Here is a 14371-nt window from a genome sequence, read left to right on the forward strand (position 1 = left end):
GAAAAATTTGAAAACATTGTTCCAACGTTTTGAAAAATTTTCCGTCGAAAGTTGAACAGTTTAGCTCGCTTTCGCCCATCCGCTCGTTTGATGACGATGTTGATGCTCTCTTGAAGGCTGTCCACATTGACACCATCTTCGGCCCACGCTTCTGTTTGGTGGTACAAGAAGGCAAAGAAAAAAAAGCATCTGTAAGCAATTGATTTCTTTTACGCGAAAGATGAGTTGTGGACAAAAACCTAGCATGCAGTCGTGGAATATCTGGTAGTCCCGCATTGCTCGGCGTTCCTTTCGTCCGGTGCCATTGTAGTTATACAACTCCAAAGCTGTATCGGAGAACAGGACAGGGAACGCTTTGGGGATGTCTTTCGTTTGCTCTTTCACTCGACGCAGATAATCCACCTGAGGACGATAGTTAAAAAATTAGTCTTTCCCATAAATTGAGAATAATAAGTACTTACATATTGTTTCCGAACATTGGGAAACATGCGCACTGATACTTCGAGTCGTTCAATGGTGTCTGCATCTGGGATTGGGAAGGCGAAATTGTCGACTCCTTGTTGGGCTGTCTGCTTGAACAATTGGATCCGTTTGAACACTGCAACGGAATTGATATGGATTAGAATAGGATGGATACATTTTACTTTAGAGAAAAAACAATTGAAACAACTGTTAAAAGCTTCGCAATACAATGAGTTTTACGTGTAGTTTACTAAATAACAATTTTATTGAAGGTTTCTATCGTTGCCCTATTGTTTCTTGTTTTGTGGGGTTCCAAGCCATATCGTCCGTGGTTCGAATATTTGCTGTTCCTCTTCTAGCCTTTTAGTAGCCCGGTACAATCGTTTCGAATAGCGATAGCGAGTTTTCCTTACAGCATCACCGACAATGGTCACCATCTGCTCGTGAGTGAACTCAGGCCACGCAACTAGAAATAGCGAATCATATCGAAATATCGAAAAAGATTAGCAAACTAAAAAGCTATCTAACTATTTTAAAGCGACTGACAGATCAGCTTTCATTCTACATGACAAAATAGAGGCTGCTCACATCTCTTTAAAATATTAACTTATTCACTAAACAACACATTTTCATCCTAAGGCTTCTGGCTTCGTATCGATCACATCGATGACGCTGTGTAGCAGTCCGCGGCGCCATTTATTCTCACGATAGCGTTTGACGCGTTCGCGATTTCTGGCTCCCGTTACAGCGGCGCGAATATTTTTCTGTAGCTCATCGTTCTGCATTTCTGGCCAGGCTTCTGCGGAGAGAAGACAGATAAAATTGTGGCATGCAGAATACACAAGAATTTTGAACAGCCTCTGATTCATCATTTCAAATATAACAAATGAAAAAACCTTAATACGAAACAATCCAAAATTCAACATACCAAGCATACAGTCGATGAAAATAGCATACATCTTGAGAGGCCTCTTCTGGCGTATTTTGCCCTGGGTACCATTGAAGTTGTATCCGTCCAGTGATTGATCTTTGAAAAGCAATTTCATCATATCGGGTATGTCCATGACAGTTGTTCTTTTGTCTCGCAGGAAGTTAACCTGTTGATGGGAATCGGGAAAACATTCTCCATTAGTTGATAAAAACTGTTAAAAATTGATAATTATTTTATTTGGGCACGTGTTCAAAGTGATAAAGTTTTAAAATTCCGAAAACTGCCTGATCAGGTTACTCAGATGTGTCTTAGCTAATATCAAGTTGTTTGCTAACAGTGGCGACATTGTATAGTGCAATGGTTTGTTGCGGTACTAAACATTGGTGTCTTGGCTACAAATTAAGGCTTCTGCATATCATTTCAATTTTTTATATGGTCTTTTGAGTCAAATTTTGAAAATCAAAGCTAAACGATTCAACAGCGAAACTCATCATTTCAGCCCACATGATGAATTCAATTTTTTTGTATAGGTTCGAAAATTTCAATTTTTTTTTTGTGGCGTTTAAATAGCTGTGAGAAGCTGACGCTAGGTTCGAAAATTTCAAAATTTCAAACTAAATTGGTTTCCACATGTCGTCTAGTATAAAAAGTGGTTCACTTACATATTGATTCCACACGATAGTGCTCTCTCGAACGGCCGTTTCAAGGCACTCGATTTCGTCGGCCGTTTCGAGCGGAAAGCTGAATCCATCAACGCCGGAGCCGCGCTGCTCGCTTAAGGCTGTCAATCGGGCTGGCATTTGCGGGAAAAAGGTGGATCCGTGGGGTGGCATAACCTCGCCTCGATGATGGAAAGAGGGCCCTACAAAAAAAATCGTTACAAAACAAAATATAATTAAAATGATTGTTCTGTTGAATTTTTTAAAATAAAAAAAAAATACAAGTGACCCAATGTTGGTTGCTAATATTTATTATTTGTACGATTTTAACGTTTGGACAGTCTTGCTGTATTAATGTCATCCTGTACATTTGCCGATTTTTGACTTCGACCTAGACGAACGTAATTCCGAACATGAATTCGTTTTATCAGACGTTTCATTATGTTCGGTAAAGTCGAAGGATCGATATCAGAGTGGTCGCCCCAGGCCTCTGGAAACAAAATAAAATGAATTAGACTTAAAAAACATATCAAATACATAAATTCATCCATCAGCTTACCAATCATACAGGCTCCGAAAACCATGAAATCACGCAAAGCTCGACGTTTTCTACCGTCTGCAGAAAATTTGGTAGTCGAATAGCAGAAATAGGGAAATATAGCGGAGTCATCGCAAATTCGACCAAAAACCTTTCCATCGCTCAGTGCTTCGTCGACCGTTTTGATACGTCGGAGATAACTGACCTGTTAGAGAAAATTTGAATTATTGATATTGGTATAGGTAATGAAATTGGTAAGATATTTTATCCCACAGAGAATGATCGTCGACTTACGAATTTTTTTCTGGTGCGTGGGTTTTTCCTAACTGCGTACTCTAAATCGTCCAATACATCCGGATCGCTGATGGGGAACGTGTAGCTGTTAATTAATTTCCTAACATCGGATCTTTCATATTCGGACCAAAACGTCGGCGACATCCGATTCGATGAATCTTTTCGAGCAGCATTTCCAAAATAGAAAAAAAGAACAAAATATTTAATCGTACGTTAGGTGACATATATCAGACAAAACTGTAAATCGTTCTAAGTTTCTAAAAAGTTATAAACGATAGTTTTAAAAACATTTTTTTATTTCACCTAACTTGTGTCTGAAATCGTCAAATCTGAGATTAGAGATGAAAAGTTTTTCATTACTTAAACTGATAACATTCGAAAGTTAAAACGATAACCTAGACACTTAATAGCGTAAATTATATTTTTTTCCGACATTTCAGTCAGTTCGGCTTTTGATGTCATCTTTCAGAGGATCTCGAAATTTTCCACCAAACTATTGATTCTCGCTTTACGACGTCGCTTGGAATGCTGCACATTGCGTCTGTTATTGATCTTTTCGATAGCTCGCTTCATCTTCGACGCAAGACGTTCCGAGTTGAGCCCTGGCCAAGCCTCTGGAAGAATACACAATAAAAACCATATCGTTTGAATGTTGAGAAAAGAAAATAGATTATTGTCAATTGTTTTCAGTTCTCACCAAGCATACAGAAAGTAAAAATCTGGTAATTCTTCATGGCTTTTTTGGGAAACCGATGACTGGATATTCCGTTCCAATTGTAGTTTACCATGGAAGCGTCCGTGAAGAACAAACTAAATCCATCGACGAGGTCAACCGCTGGTGGTTTCTTTGTCGCTAGATAATCGATCTGTAAATATATCATTAGGTACATTGTACGAACAAGGGCTGGTTCATCGTTTGAAACTTACGTATTTTTGTTTCAGCAGCCGGTCGTTGCGAACGGATTGTTCAAGTCGTTCAATATCTCTCTCGTCATTGAGGGGAAAATCGAAACCTTCTACGCGGACCTTCACCTTATCATTAGCCCCCGGGTAGCACTTAAAGGCCTCGGCAAGCTGTTTGTTGAGCAAATTAGTTCCTCGTTTGTCAATTCGATGCGACGGTGTTGCACGCTGTGATGGGATGCCTCTCGCTAATAACTTATAATCGGCTGTGGAATAAATACGAGAAAAAATGTAGTAGTGTTTTTCATTTTTGTCGTAACAAAGTTAATTGAAAATAATACTTTTTTAGAAACGTTATAATATATTTGAAATGTTTTGCTCAAAAAGTCAAGAGATTTTTTTCACTTTTTGGACGGCTCGTGCTGTATTCCAGGTGAATGATAAAGCATGGGTAGAGGGAGAACATTTCTTTCTCCATTAAACAAATTAGCTTTTGCATGTCACTTTGCAGTTTCAAACGAGCATCTGCAAAAAAGATGATTTGGATATTAAGCGTTCAAAAGTTTCACTACTTATAGTAAAACGAATGACTTAAGTCTTTTTGCCTTTTTGTCCCAAAAACTCACATTAAATGAATGAAAATGTTTCATAAAAATGTGTTTCACAAAAATGTGTGTCTTTTGGGAGGCATTTTACAAGAAAGCCAATCAATACGGATACTCACCAAGCATGTACTACTGGTACAAACATCAATAAAGCCTTTTTTTAACTCCTTGATTTTTGATTTCCCTTTGCATATCGATTATATAGGCACAAATAATCAATCTAAAGAAGAGAGAACACAAAATTGTTAGAAAAATGTCGAAATGGAAGTCAATTGAATCTAATATAAAGCATGATAGAAACGCAATTCTACTTCTATTAGATCTAGACATTTCAAATAAATCACCAACAGCAGTATTTCATTGCTCACCAGATGATCGCCATCAGAGTAAAGTCATACATGTTGATGGGACGTTTCTAAGCCAGTAGGACTAGCTGCTGGAACAGCATCAGAAATCGATAGAAGTTAATCCGGTCCTGTAGTCCAAGCTCATTCAAAAGCGCAAACAAAGTAATGTTTGTAAATTCCATGCTATAGTTCGGGGAACCAGGGCTTGTTGACGGGTATTTTCTTGAAAATAGTCGAGAAAATTGTACAGAGTTAAAATTGAACAGAGTTAAAATTGAACAGTGTTAAAATTGAACAGAGTTAAAATTGAACAGAGTTAAAATTGAAAGATAAGATTTGCGTTTTCAATAAAATTAAAGCGTTTTTTTTTCATACTTGGATACCACATAAGATTGTCTTTTTTTGTATTTATTAGTGACACTTTTACCACATAAGATGTTGGATACATAGGTTGTCCATGTTGTGGAAATAAAATCTTTTAGATAAGATTTTTCATTTTTAAATTTTGATTTCTGGCTAACATTTCACATTTAAATATACTTATCGTCAAATAAAGTTACCTAGATCTCCATCAGTTTGAAAAAATCGCCAAATCGCTACCTTTATGTATTACTAAAAAACATTCATTTTCACCAAATTTTACATCTTCATCTTCATGGGATTTTCCTCCTGGCCACCCACTCCACACAGTGCCACCCACAGCTGGGACAATAGCTGAAACCACTCATTTTAATCTTCAAATTCCACTGGCAATCAGGCTTCATTTCACTTAAAAACACTATCCCGATAAGCCACAACTTCAGCGGAAGCAATTTAACTGGTTTTCATCCAAAATCACAACTATTTGCACCGTTTTTTAACATTTTTTCCGACACCGCCGTAATGGCGTTTGTTTTTGTTTCGCAAATTTTATGAATGGCGAGATGGACCATTCAAAAAGCGAACAATCTGTCACTCACGCTCAAAAAAGAAAATGCAATGGATGCTTGTTTTTAACCAACTTCCTTATTATTATATTTTATTCAGAATTTTCGGAGAACATATACACAATCGGCGCATGCTTTTACATGCATGTCCTGTGAATAAGGGACATCAACTCATAATAAAAATTAGTAAACACATGATCAATTTGAATAATGACAGCCATTAAGAGGACACAGATATCCTTAGAGCATCTGTATCCGTGATCTATTCGTGGGTCTAATTTATACAAGAATTGAAGCAAACGAAATAAGATCCAATCCAGTGAAAAAACGGGAAACCCCACTCGTGTTTCATTAACTGTCAAACGGTTTAGAACTGCGTCAAGTTGGATCCAAATTTCATCAATTTTGGAGCAATCCTTATACTGCCCCTACTTTCATAACAGTCCCATATGCAAAAACGAGCAAGCGAGAAAATCAGCTTTTTCTATTTTGAAATACATTTTTAAATTGTGACCACAGCTTTCAGCATAAACAAAAATCGTTTAATGGAATATGTTCTAGGTTATCATAATTGTTGAGATTTGTCCAATCGAAGCAATCGATGGGACAAATAACAACATGCACATAATAAATAAACAATCAAATATGTAACCACTGGAATACTTTATTTACTATCCTAACATCTTATTTATAGGAAAACCATCCCTATGGTTACATATTTGATTGTTTATTTATTATGTGCATGTTGTTATTTGTCCCATCGATTGCTTCGATTGGACAAATCTCAACACTCCTCCTCAACATACACATTCGCAGTCTTTTAACTGCCTCCGGTGGCTTCTCCTGAAGATGGGGCTACTTCTCTTCAACGCACGTACCGGAACACGCTCTCGCCCCTGTTGCAACGCGATGACCTTCCATGGCCCCAGTTTGACAACCTCCCCCGGGATCTGGCACGACGACCTCCCAATGGCTCTGGCCCGACGACCTTCCATGGCTTTGGTCTCAGCGCTCTTCCTGCGGCTCGAAGCTTTCTCCTTCGCCTCGACGCCATTCCTGAGGCCTGCCCCTCCCAGTGGCTCCAGCCCGACGACCTCCACTTGGCTTTCTGGTCCGCCTACCTTCCATGGCACCAGCTTGGCGACCTTCCGTGGTACCCCGCTCGCAAGTCCACCAGTGACTTCTGGTTCAACGACCACCACATGGATCCTGACTTGACCACGTTCCATGATACCGGCCCGCCAACCTTCCATGGCTTCCGGTTCGACGACCTACCAGTGGCTCTGGTTCGACGACCGCATTCGTGGTCCCAGCCCTACGACCTTCCATGGCACCGGTCCGACGACCTCCCAGTGGCTCCGGTCCGACGACCTTGTTTGGTTCCGGTTCGACGCTCTTCTATTGGCCCGACGCCTCACCAATGGCTCGACGACCTTCCTCTGGCTCCCGGCTCGCCGACCTTCCTATGGATTCCGGTCAGCCCGCAATGGATTCGGCCCAACGACCTCCCTTGGCACCTGTTCGATGACCACCGTTTTTCCTGGCTTGTCGACCTCCACCCGGCTTCCCGGTCCGACGACCTTCCAGATGGCTCCTGGTCCTACAACCTTCTACGGTTCCTGGTTCGTTAACTTCCCTTGGCTTCGGCTCGTTGTCCTTCCATCGGCTTCCTGGCTGGATGACTATCCACTGTTGATTCCAGCTTTAACCTTCAAACAGTTAATTTGTTCTCTCCTTTCCACTGCCCAAGTGCTGCACAACAGGTTATTGGCCCAGCACTAGTGGAAAGTGTAGAGTATAAGACGAATAAATAAAATAATTCTTGTAAAAAATAAATGGTTCATTTTATCAGTGCAGTAACGCTTCCCTCACCTTACTGTACGTCGCAGTAACGACTGCCAGTAGGGTATGAAAAGGAGGGAATATAAAAACCGAACTTTCATTTGCGAAACCGTTCACTCCCATCGTTAAATAAGGCCGAGCCGTTCCATAAGATTGAGCGGAGGAAGCGACTCGTGACTCGTATTGTACCGAAGGCAATCTTCGTATGGAATGCGAGAGAGAGGCCCTCGGCTCTCGCTCTAGCATAGAACGACGAAAAATTAGTGAACCCGAAAATCGTCAGTTTTCGAAGTGACGTTTATCAAACAAGTTGTGTGTTACGAACGAGTTTGCGGAATTGTGGGTTGCAGATTTAAAATCGAAAGATGGACGCAAGAGACGATGGATGCGACAATGGCGCAATCAAAAAAGCTCCCAAGAAGTAAGTAAAGTTTATTACTTAGTAAACAGAATAGAAGAGATTCGAATTTAGTTCAGCTTTGATTCGCTGTAGGATTTTGCTCTGTTAGATCAAAAGATAGCTTGGTGTGGTTTTCAGGACGCCATTTTATTTACAAGTGAACAAAACTGAAAAAGTAGCTCTGTGTGGCTTTGAGACGCCATTTTACTTTTTCTTCAGCGAGGAATCAGCTCAGTATGGTGTTAATGTAAAACAATAATATGGTGTTTGCTTTGCGTGAATTCAACAGTCCTCCGAGTGGGACAACATCGGCTCTGGAAGCAGCTCCTCTGAGTGGGAGTGCTTCTGTAAAAAATTAAGTCCTCCGAGTGGGACAACATCGGCTCTGTGTGGCTGATGGAAGCAGCTCCTCTGGGTGGGAGTGATGCTGTTGCAATTAAGTCCTCCGAGTGGGACAACATCGGCTCTGGGTGGCTGATGGAAGCAGCTCCTCTGAGTGGGAGTGTTGCTGTTGCAATTAAGTCCTCCGAGTGGGACAACATCGGCTCTGGGTGGCTGATGGAAGCAGCTCCTCTGAGTGGGAGTGCTTCTGTAAAAAATTAAGTCCTCCGAGTGGGACAACATCGGCTCTGGGTGGCTGATGGAAGCAGCTCCTCTGGGTGGGAGTGCTTCTGTAAAAAAAATTAAGTCCTCCGAGTGGGACAACATCGGCTCTGGGTGGCTGATGGAAGCAGATCCTCTGAGTGGGAGTGTTGCTGTTGCAATTAAGTCCTCCGAGTGGGACAACATCGGCTCTGGGTGGCTGATGAAGCAGCTCCTCTGAGTGGGAGTGCTTCTGTAAAAAATTAAGTCCTCCGAGTGGGACAACATCGGCTCTGGGTGGCTGATGGAAGCAGCTCCTCTGGGTGGGAGTGTTGCTGTTGCAATTCAGTCCTCCGAGTGGGACAACATCGGCTTTGGGTGGCTGATGGACGCAGCTCCTCTGGGTGGGAGTGCTTCTGTAAAAAATCAAGTCCTCCGAGTGGGACAACATCGGCTCTGGGTGGCTGATGGAAGCAACTCCTCTGGGTGGGAGTGCCTCTGTAAAAATAAGTCCTCCGAGTGGGACAACATCGGCTCTGGGTGGCTGATGGAAGCAGCTCCTCTGAGTGGGAGTGTTGCTGTTGCTATTAAGTCCTCCGAGTGGGACAACATCGGCTCTGGGTGGCTGATGGAATCAGCTCGTAAAAATTAAGTCCTCCGAGTGGGACAACATCGGCTCTGGGTGGCTGATGGAAGCAGCTCCTCTGAGTGGGAGTGTTGCTGTTGCAATTAAGTCCTCCGAGTCGGACAACATCGGCTCTGGGTGGCTGATGAAGCAGCTCCTCTGAGTGGGAGTGCTTCTGTAAAAAAATTAAGTCCTCCGAGTGGGACAACATCGGCTCTGGGTGGCTGATGGAAGCAGCTCCTCTGGGTGGGAGTGTTGCTGTTGCAATTAAGTCCTCCGAGTGGGACAACATCGGCTCTGGGTGGCTGATGGAAGCAGCTCCTCTGGGTGGGAGTGCCTCGGTAAAAATAAGTCCTCCGAGTGGGACAACATCGGCTCTGGGTGGCTGATGAAAGCAGCTCCTCTGAGTGGGAGTGTTGCTGTTGCTATTAAGTCCTCCGAGTGGGACAACATCGGCTCTGGGTGGCTGATGGAATCAGCTCGTAAAAATTAAGTCCTCAGAGTGGGACAACATCGGCTCTGGGTGGCTGATGGAAGCAGCCGGCTGATGGTGGGAGTCTCGCTGTTGAAAATATATTCTCCGAGTGGAACTACATCGGCTCTGGGTGGCTGATGGAAGCAGCTCTTCTAGGTGGGAGTCTCGCTGTTGAAAATATATTCTCCGAGTGGAACAACATCGGCTCTGGGTGGCTGATGGAAGCAGCTCCTCTGGGTGGAAATCATGCTGTTGAAACGAAGTCCTTCGAGTATCACAACATTGGCTCAGTATGAGAGCACTACTCGGCTGTTTTCAAGAAATTTTTTGTATATTCTTTATTGGACTTTATTTTCTCTTGTACGAAAAGCCAGAAGCAAAGTACAACGAAACGAACAAATGTTATAAACACGAATTCATGAACGCAAATAGTTTCTCTTCAGTAAAGTTATAAAATTTGAAAGAAAATTTCATTCGATTAAAACGAACATGACGCTAAATTTCTTAATTTACCCGATTTTAGGTCACTATTTCAAAAAGGGTACGGAAGCCTAGGTAAAGCCTTAGTTTCCGAGAAAAAGCGAAGTGCTAGCCTTGCTTCGAAGTTAGAACAAACCCGAAAGGAAAAACGTGAATTGGAGAATTCCTTTGCTCTCGGCGAAGCTGGTACAAGTTTCATGCGAAGAAATTCTACGATGCGTGACGACCAGCGAATTAATGTAGCGGAATCATCGCTGGTGGCGACAGTCAACACTTTGTCGATCGCTTCCTTGAACATTCCGGAGTGTAAGCCTGGGGAGAATGATGACGAGATTGACAAAAGGACTTACGAAATTTGGAAGCAGCTATTGGATGCGTCACTGCAGCTAGCCGGCGTAACAGACGAAACGACCAAGATGAATATTTTCCGGGTGAAGGCAGGTCCTAAGCTTTTGGAGGTTTTAGAAGGGATTTCATCTTCTGCAGATGCTCCGGATGCTGTTACCGCCCCATTTTCAAATGCCGTATATCGCTTACAATGCTACTTCGGATCTCGTGAATACAATTTAATGCAGCGACAAAAACTCCGTTCAATGACGCAAAAACCAGGCGAATCTGACGTGAAGTTTGTGAAAAGAGTCATTGGAGCAGCTAAGCTCTGTAGCTTTGACGAACAGCAGCTTTCGGAAAATGTGGCGGATGTGATCCAACAACACGCATTGAACGTGAAAATTCGCGAAGCTGGAAGAAAAATGCTGCGCAAAGGAGGAACGTTGAATGCCCTTCTCGACCGAGTGCGCTCATACGAACTGGATAGAGCTAACGAAGAAGTTTTTGCGTTAAACCATCCCCCAACGCCGAAGTTCTCTGAAGTTGCCGCAATCTCTGCAGACCAAAGAAGATCAAGCTTCCCTAATCGAATGGATTCGCAACTTGCATCACAAAGTAACTCCAGATACTCAGGACAGAATAGAAACTGGCAAAATCCAAAAGGCACCTTCAGAAACCGTGGAATGGGAAGAAATACTACACCACGACTGAATCCGTGTTGGAGATGTTCCAGCACATTCCATCCACCATCGAGATGCAGTGCTATAGAAAAAATCTGCCGTAACTGCAAAAAATTGGGACACATTGAACGTGCTTGTCCCAATATTCCTGGTCCAGCCCAACCTAAACGACGTATCAGCGAAGAAATCGAATGTACTTCTAGACCAAGAAAGATCGCGGCGATTGTTAAGGACGATATAGATCAGGAGGATGCTAAAAATCCCGTAAGTGAATGAAGTTTCCATTCCCATTTTTTGACTTATTATATTTCTTACTGAACTTGTTAAATTTCTTTTGTCATCAATAAATTTGAAATGGATTTTGAACAAGTCTAATTTTATTTTATTTCCAAGACGAAGTTGCCTATAGAAAATTAAATCTTGTCCAGAAGATTTTGTCTAACAGACACTCTTTTTACAGAATGAAACTCTCAAAGTTTTCACAATGAGTAACTGTTCAAATCCATGGCCAGCAGATAAAACAAACGATGGAACTGTTCTTGGTATAATTGCGGGCATATGTGTGACGTTTCTGGTGGATTCGGGTGCCGAGGTAAATACAGTAGGTGACGATGTTTTCAAGGTACTCATGAGCAACCATACGACTAAGGAACAGATATTCTCTGTTACGAACGGCACAGACAAACCACTTAGAGCGTATGCAACTCCCGGTGAAATACCTGTGATTGCAACGTTTGTGGCCGAATTACACGTTTCCGATGATCGCCCACGCTTCCTAGAAAAATTTTATGTAATTGAAAATGCTCGGCCGTTACTAGGAAAAAACACTGCAATCCGCTACAGCATTCTTCAGATCGGTCTCAATGTGCCCATCAATTATACCGAAACACAGAGTAGCCGGACCAGATTATTTCCTGGAGAAATATTTGTCGTGACGTCATCCAAAGAGTTCCCGAAGTTTAATGTCCCTGCCGTTGTGTTGAGCTACGATAAGAATAAACCGCCATCCCGAAATGTATTCACCAACATCCCTCTAGCATTCAGAGCAGAAACTCAACGCAGATTAAATGACTTGTTGACGACAGGAATAATTGAGGAAGTAACTGATTCGATGGATAGATCGTTTTGTTCGTCGCTTTTGGTCGTCCCCAAAGGAAAGGACGACATACGTCTCGTAGTGGATCTAAGAGGTCCGAATAAGTCAATAATAAGGACCCCATTTCGAATGCCAACTCTAGAGGAGATATTGACAGATTTACACGGATCAAAGTGGTTTTCTACCATCGATTTGAGAAGCGCGTTCTTCCACGTGGAACTCGCTGAAGAGTCGAGACACCTCACAAACTTCTATGCGGGAAATGCTACGTTCCGCTTCAGGAGACTTCCCTTCGGCCTTTGCAACGCTCCCGACATCTTTCAAGAAACCCTTCAGACTAAGGTCCTTGCAGGATGTCTGGGCGTTCGCAATTACTTGGATGATATCATTGTGCACGGAAGAACGAAAACAGAGCACGATCGGAATTTGGAGGAGGTACTTTCTCGACTACGGAATCATAATGTTAGTATCAACGAAGAAAAAAGCGTGATAGGAAAACAGGCAGTAAAGTTCCTCGGATTTTCGCTTGCTCACGACGGTATGCGGGTCGAAGAAGAGAAGCTACGAGCTATAAGGGGGTTTCGTAGGCCAGTTACCCAGCTCGAAGTGAAGAGTTTTTTGGGACTGATGAACTTTACCGAAAAATTTATTTTCAAGAGAGCAGATAAGACTGAAAAGTTGCGATCACTGGCAAAATCGGAGACCTTTTATTGGACGGAAGACGAAGAAAGAGAATTTCTTTTCTTGAAGCACGAATCCCTCAAATCGATTTCTTCACTGGGGTATTTCAGTGCATCAGATGTTACGGAACTATACGTGGATGCATCCCCAATCGGTTTGGGAGCAGTGCTCATCCAATTTAATGAAGCCGGAATCCCGAGGATAATATCTTGCGCCTCAAAAGCGCTCACAGATGTCGAGAAAAAGTACCCTCAGACTCAGAGAGAAGCGCTTGCCATGGTTTGGGCCGTAGAAAGATTCGCTTTCTACCTCACAGGCAAAAGGTTTACAATCAGAACCGATTCGGAGGCGAACGAATATATTTTCGGCGAGGGTCACAGAGCAAATAAACGAGCGATTTCACGAGCCGAGTCGTGGGCATTAAGGCTCCAGTGCTTCGACTTCGACGTAAAGCGCATTCCAAGCCACTTGAATGTTGCGGACGCCCTATCTCGGTTGATAGGAACGCAACTTGATGAACCCTTCGACGAGGACAACGACAGACATCTTCTCTACGCTATCGACGGAGGATTCATGAATATCACTTGGAAGGACGTTGAAGTTGCATCAGAACGTGACCCGGATCTACTTGAAATCATAGCTTCCATGATCTCTGGAAAATGGCCCGAACACCTTCGTAAATACGAAGCTCAAGCTAAACACCTGACGTCTTTAGGACCTATTGTGTTTAAGGACGATAGGATAGTGCTCCCGGCGCGCCTTCGTTCAAGAGCGTTGGACACAGCGCACCAAGGCCACATAGGGTGTGCGGCCATGAAAAGAGTCATGAGGGAGTATTTTTGGTGGCCGGAAATGGGAAAATGTATCGAGTCATTCGTTAAAGAGTGCAAAACTTGTACAGTTATCTCCAAGCGAAACCCACCAATCCCATTAACCAGTCGAGAACTACCAGATGGCCCATGGCAAATGCTGCAAATCGATTTCTTGGCGGTGCCCGGTTGTAGTTCTGGTGAGCTTTTAGTCTGCGTAGACACGTACTCCAGGTAACTTAATCAATTTCTTGAAACTCTAGAGACAACTTAATAAATTTAACGATTATATGGCCTTTAGGTACTTGGCGGTTGTCGAGCTAAAAACAACTGATTGCAAAACCACAAACATGGCACTTTGTAAAATTTTTCACACCTGGGGATTACCGCTTTCTATCCAAAGCGACAACGGACCCCCATTCCAAGGAAATGAATTTGTCAGTTTTTGGGAAGAAAAAGGTGTAAGGATTTACAAATCAATTCCCTTGCACCCGCAGTCCAATGGATCCGTAGAGCGGCAGAATCAGGGGATAATCAAAGCCCTTGCTGCAGCACGCGATGTTGGTAGAAATTGGAAGGAAGCCCTGCAGGAATACGTACACATTCACAATACGATGAAACCCCATTCACGGTTGGGAGTCACTCCGTTTGAGCTCCTCGTAGGCTGGAGATATCGTGGGATTTTTCCCAGTCTATGGGACTCGAA

At 42.9% G+C, this 14371-nt stretch overlaps 1 protein-coding gene across 4 annotated transcripts in view; it reads right to left on the bottom strand.

The window, feature by feature from the left end:
* Window positions 1–3162: 3162 nt before the first annotated feature.
* Window positions 3163–14371, bottom strand: part of LOC129746293 (uncharacterized) — a 28367-nt gene continuing 17158 nt past the window's right edge. For 2 of the 4 annotated variants that reach the window (XR_008737284.1, XM_055739906.1), the window contains 6 exons: window positions 4761–4961; window positions 4512–4612; window positions 4193–4312; window positions 3812–4053; window positions 3582–3750; window positions 3163–3498 (listed from right to left, as the gene is read on the bottom strand). Coding sequence is in view for 2 of the 4 variants with exons in the window: in XM_055739906.1 (XP_055595881.1) it covers window positions 3350–3498; window positions 3582–3750; window positions 3812–4053; window positions 4193–4312; window positions 4512–4518 (687 nt within the window). In the remaining 2 variants the exon portion in view is untranslated. Of the gene's footprint in view, window positions 3499–3581; window positions 3751–3811; window positions 4054–4128; window positions 4313–4511; window positions 4613–4760; window positions 4962–5299; window positions 5670–14371 lie in introns of those variants that run through there. The other 2 variants (XM_055739910.1, XR_008737283.1) reach the window with 2 other exon arrangements.

Source organism: Uranotaenia lowii, chromosome 1 (assembly GCF_029784155.1).
Source record: "Uranotaenia lowii strain MFRU-FL chromosome 1, ASM2978415v1, whole genome shotgun sequence".
NCBI classification, from domain to species: Eukaryota; Metazoa; Arthropoda; class Insecta; order Diptera; family Culicidae; genus Uranotaenia; species Uranotaenia lowii.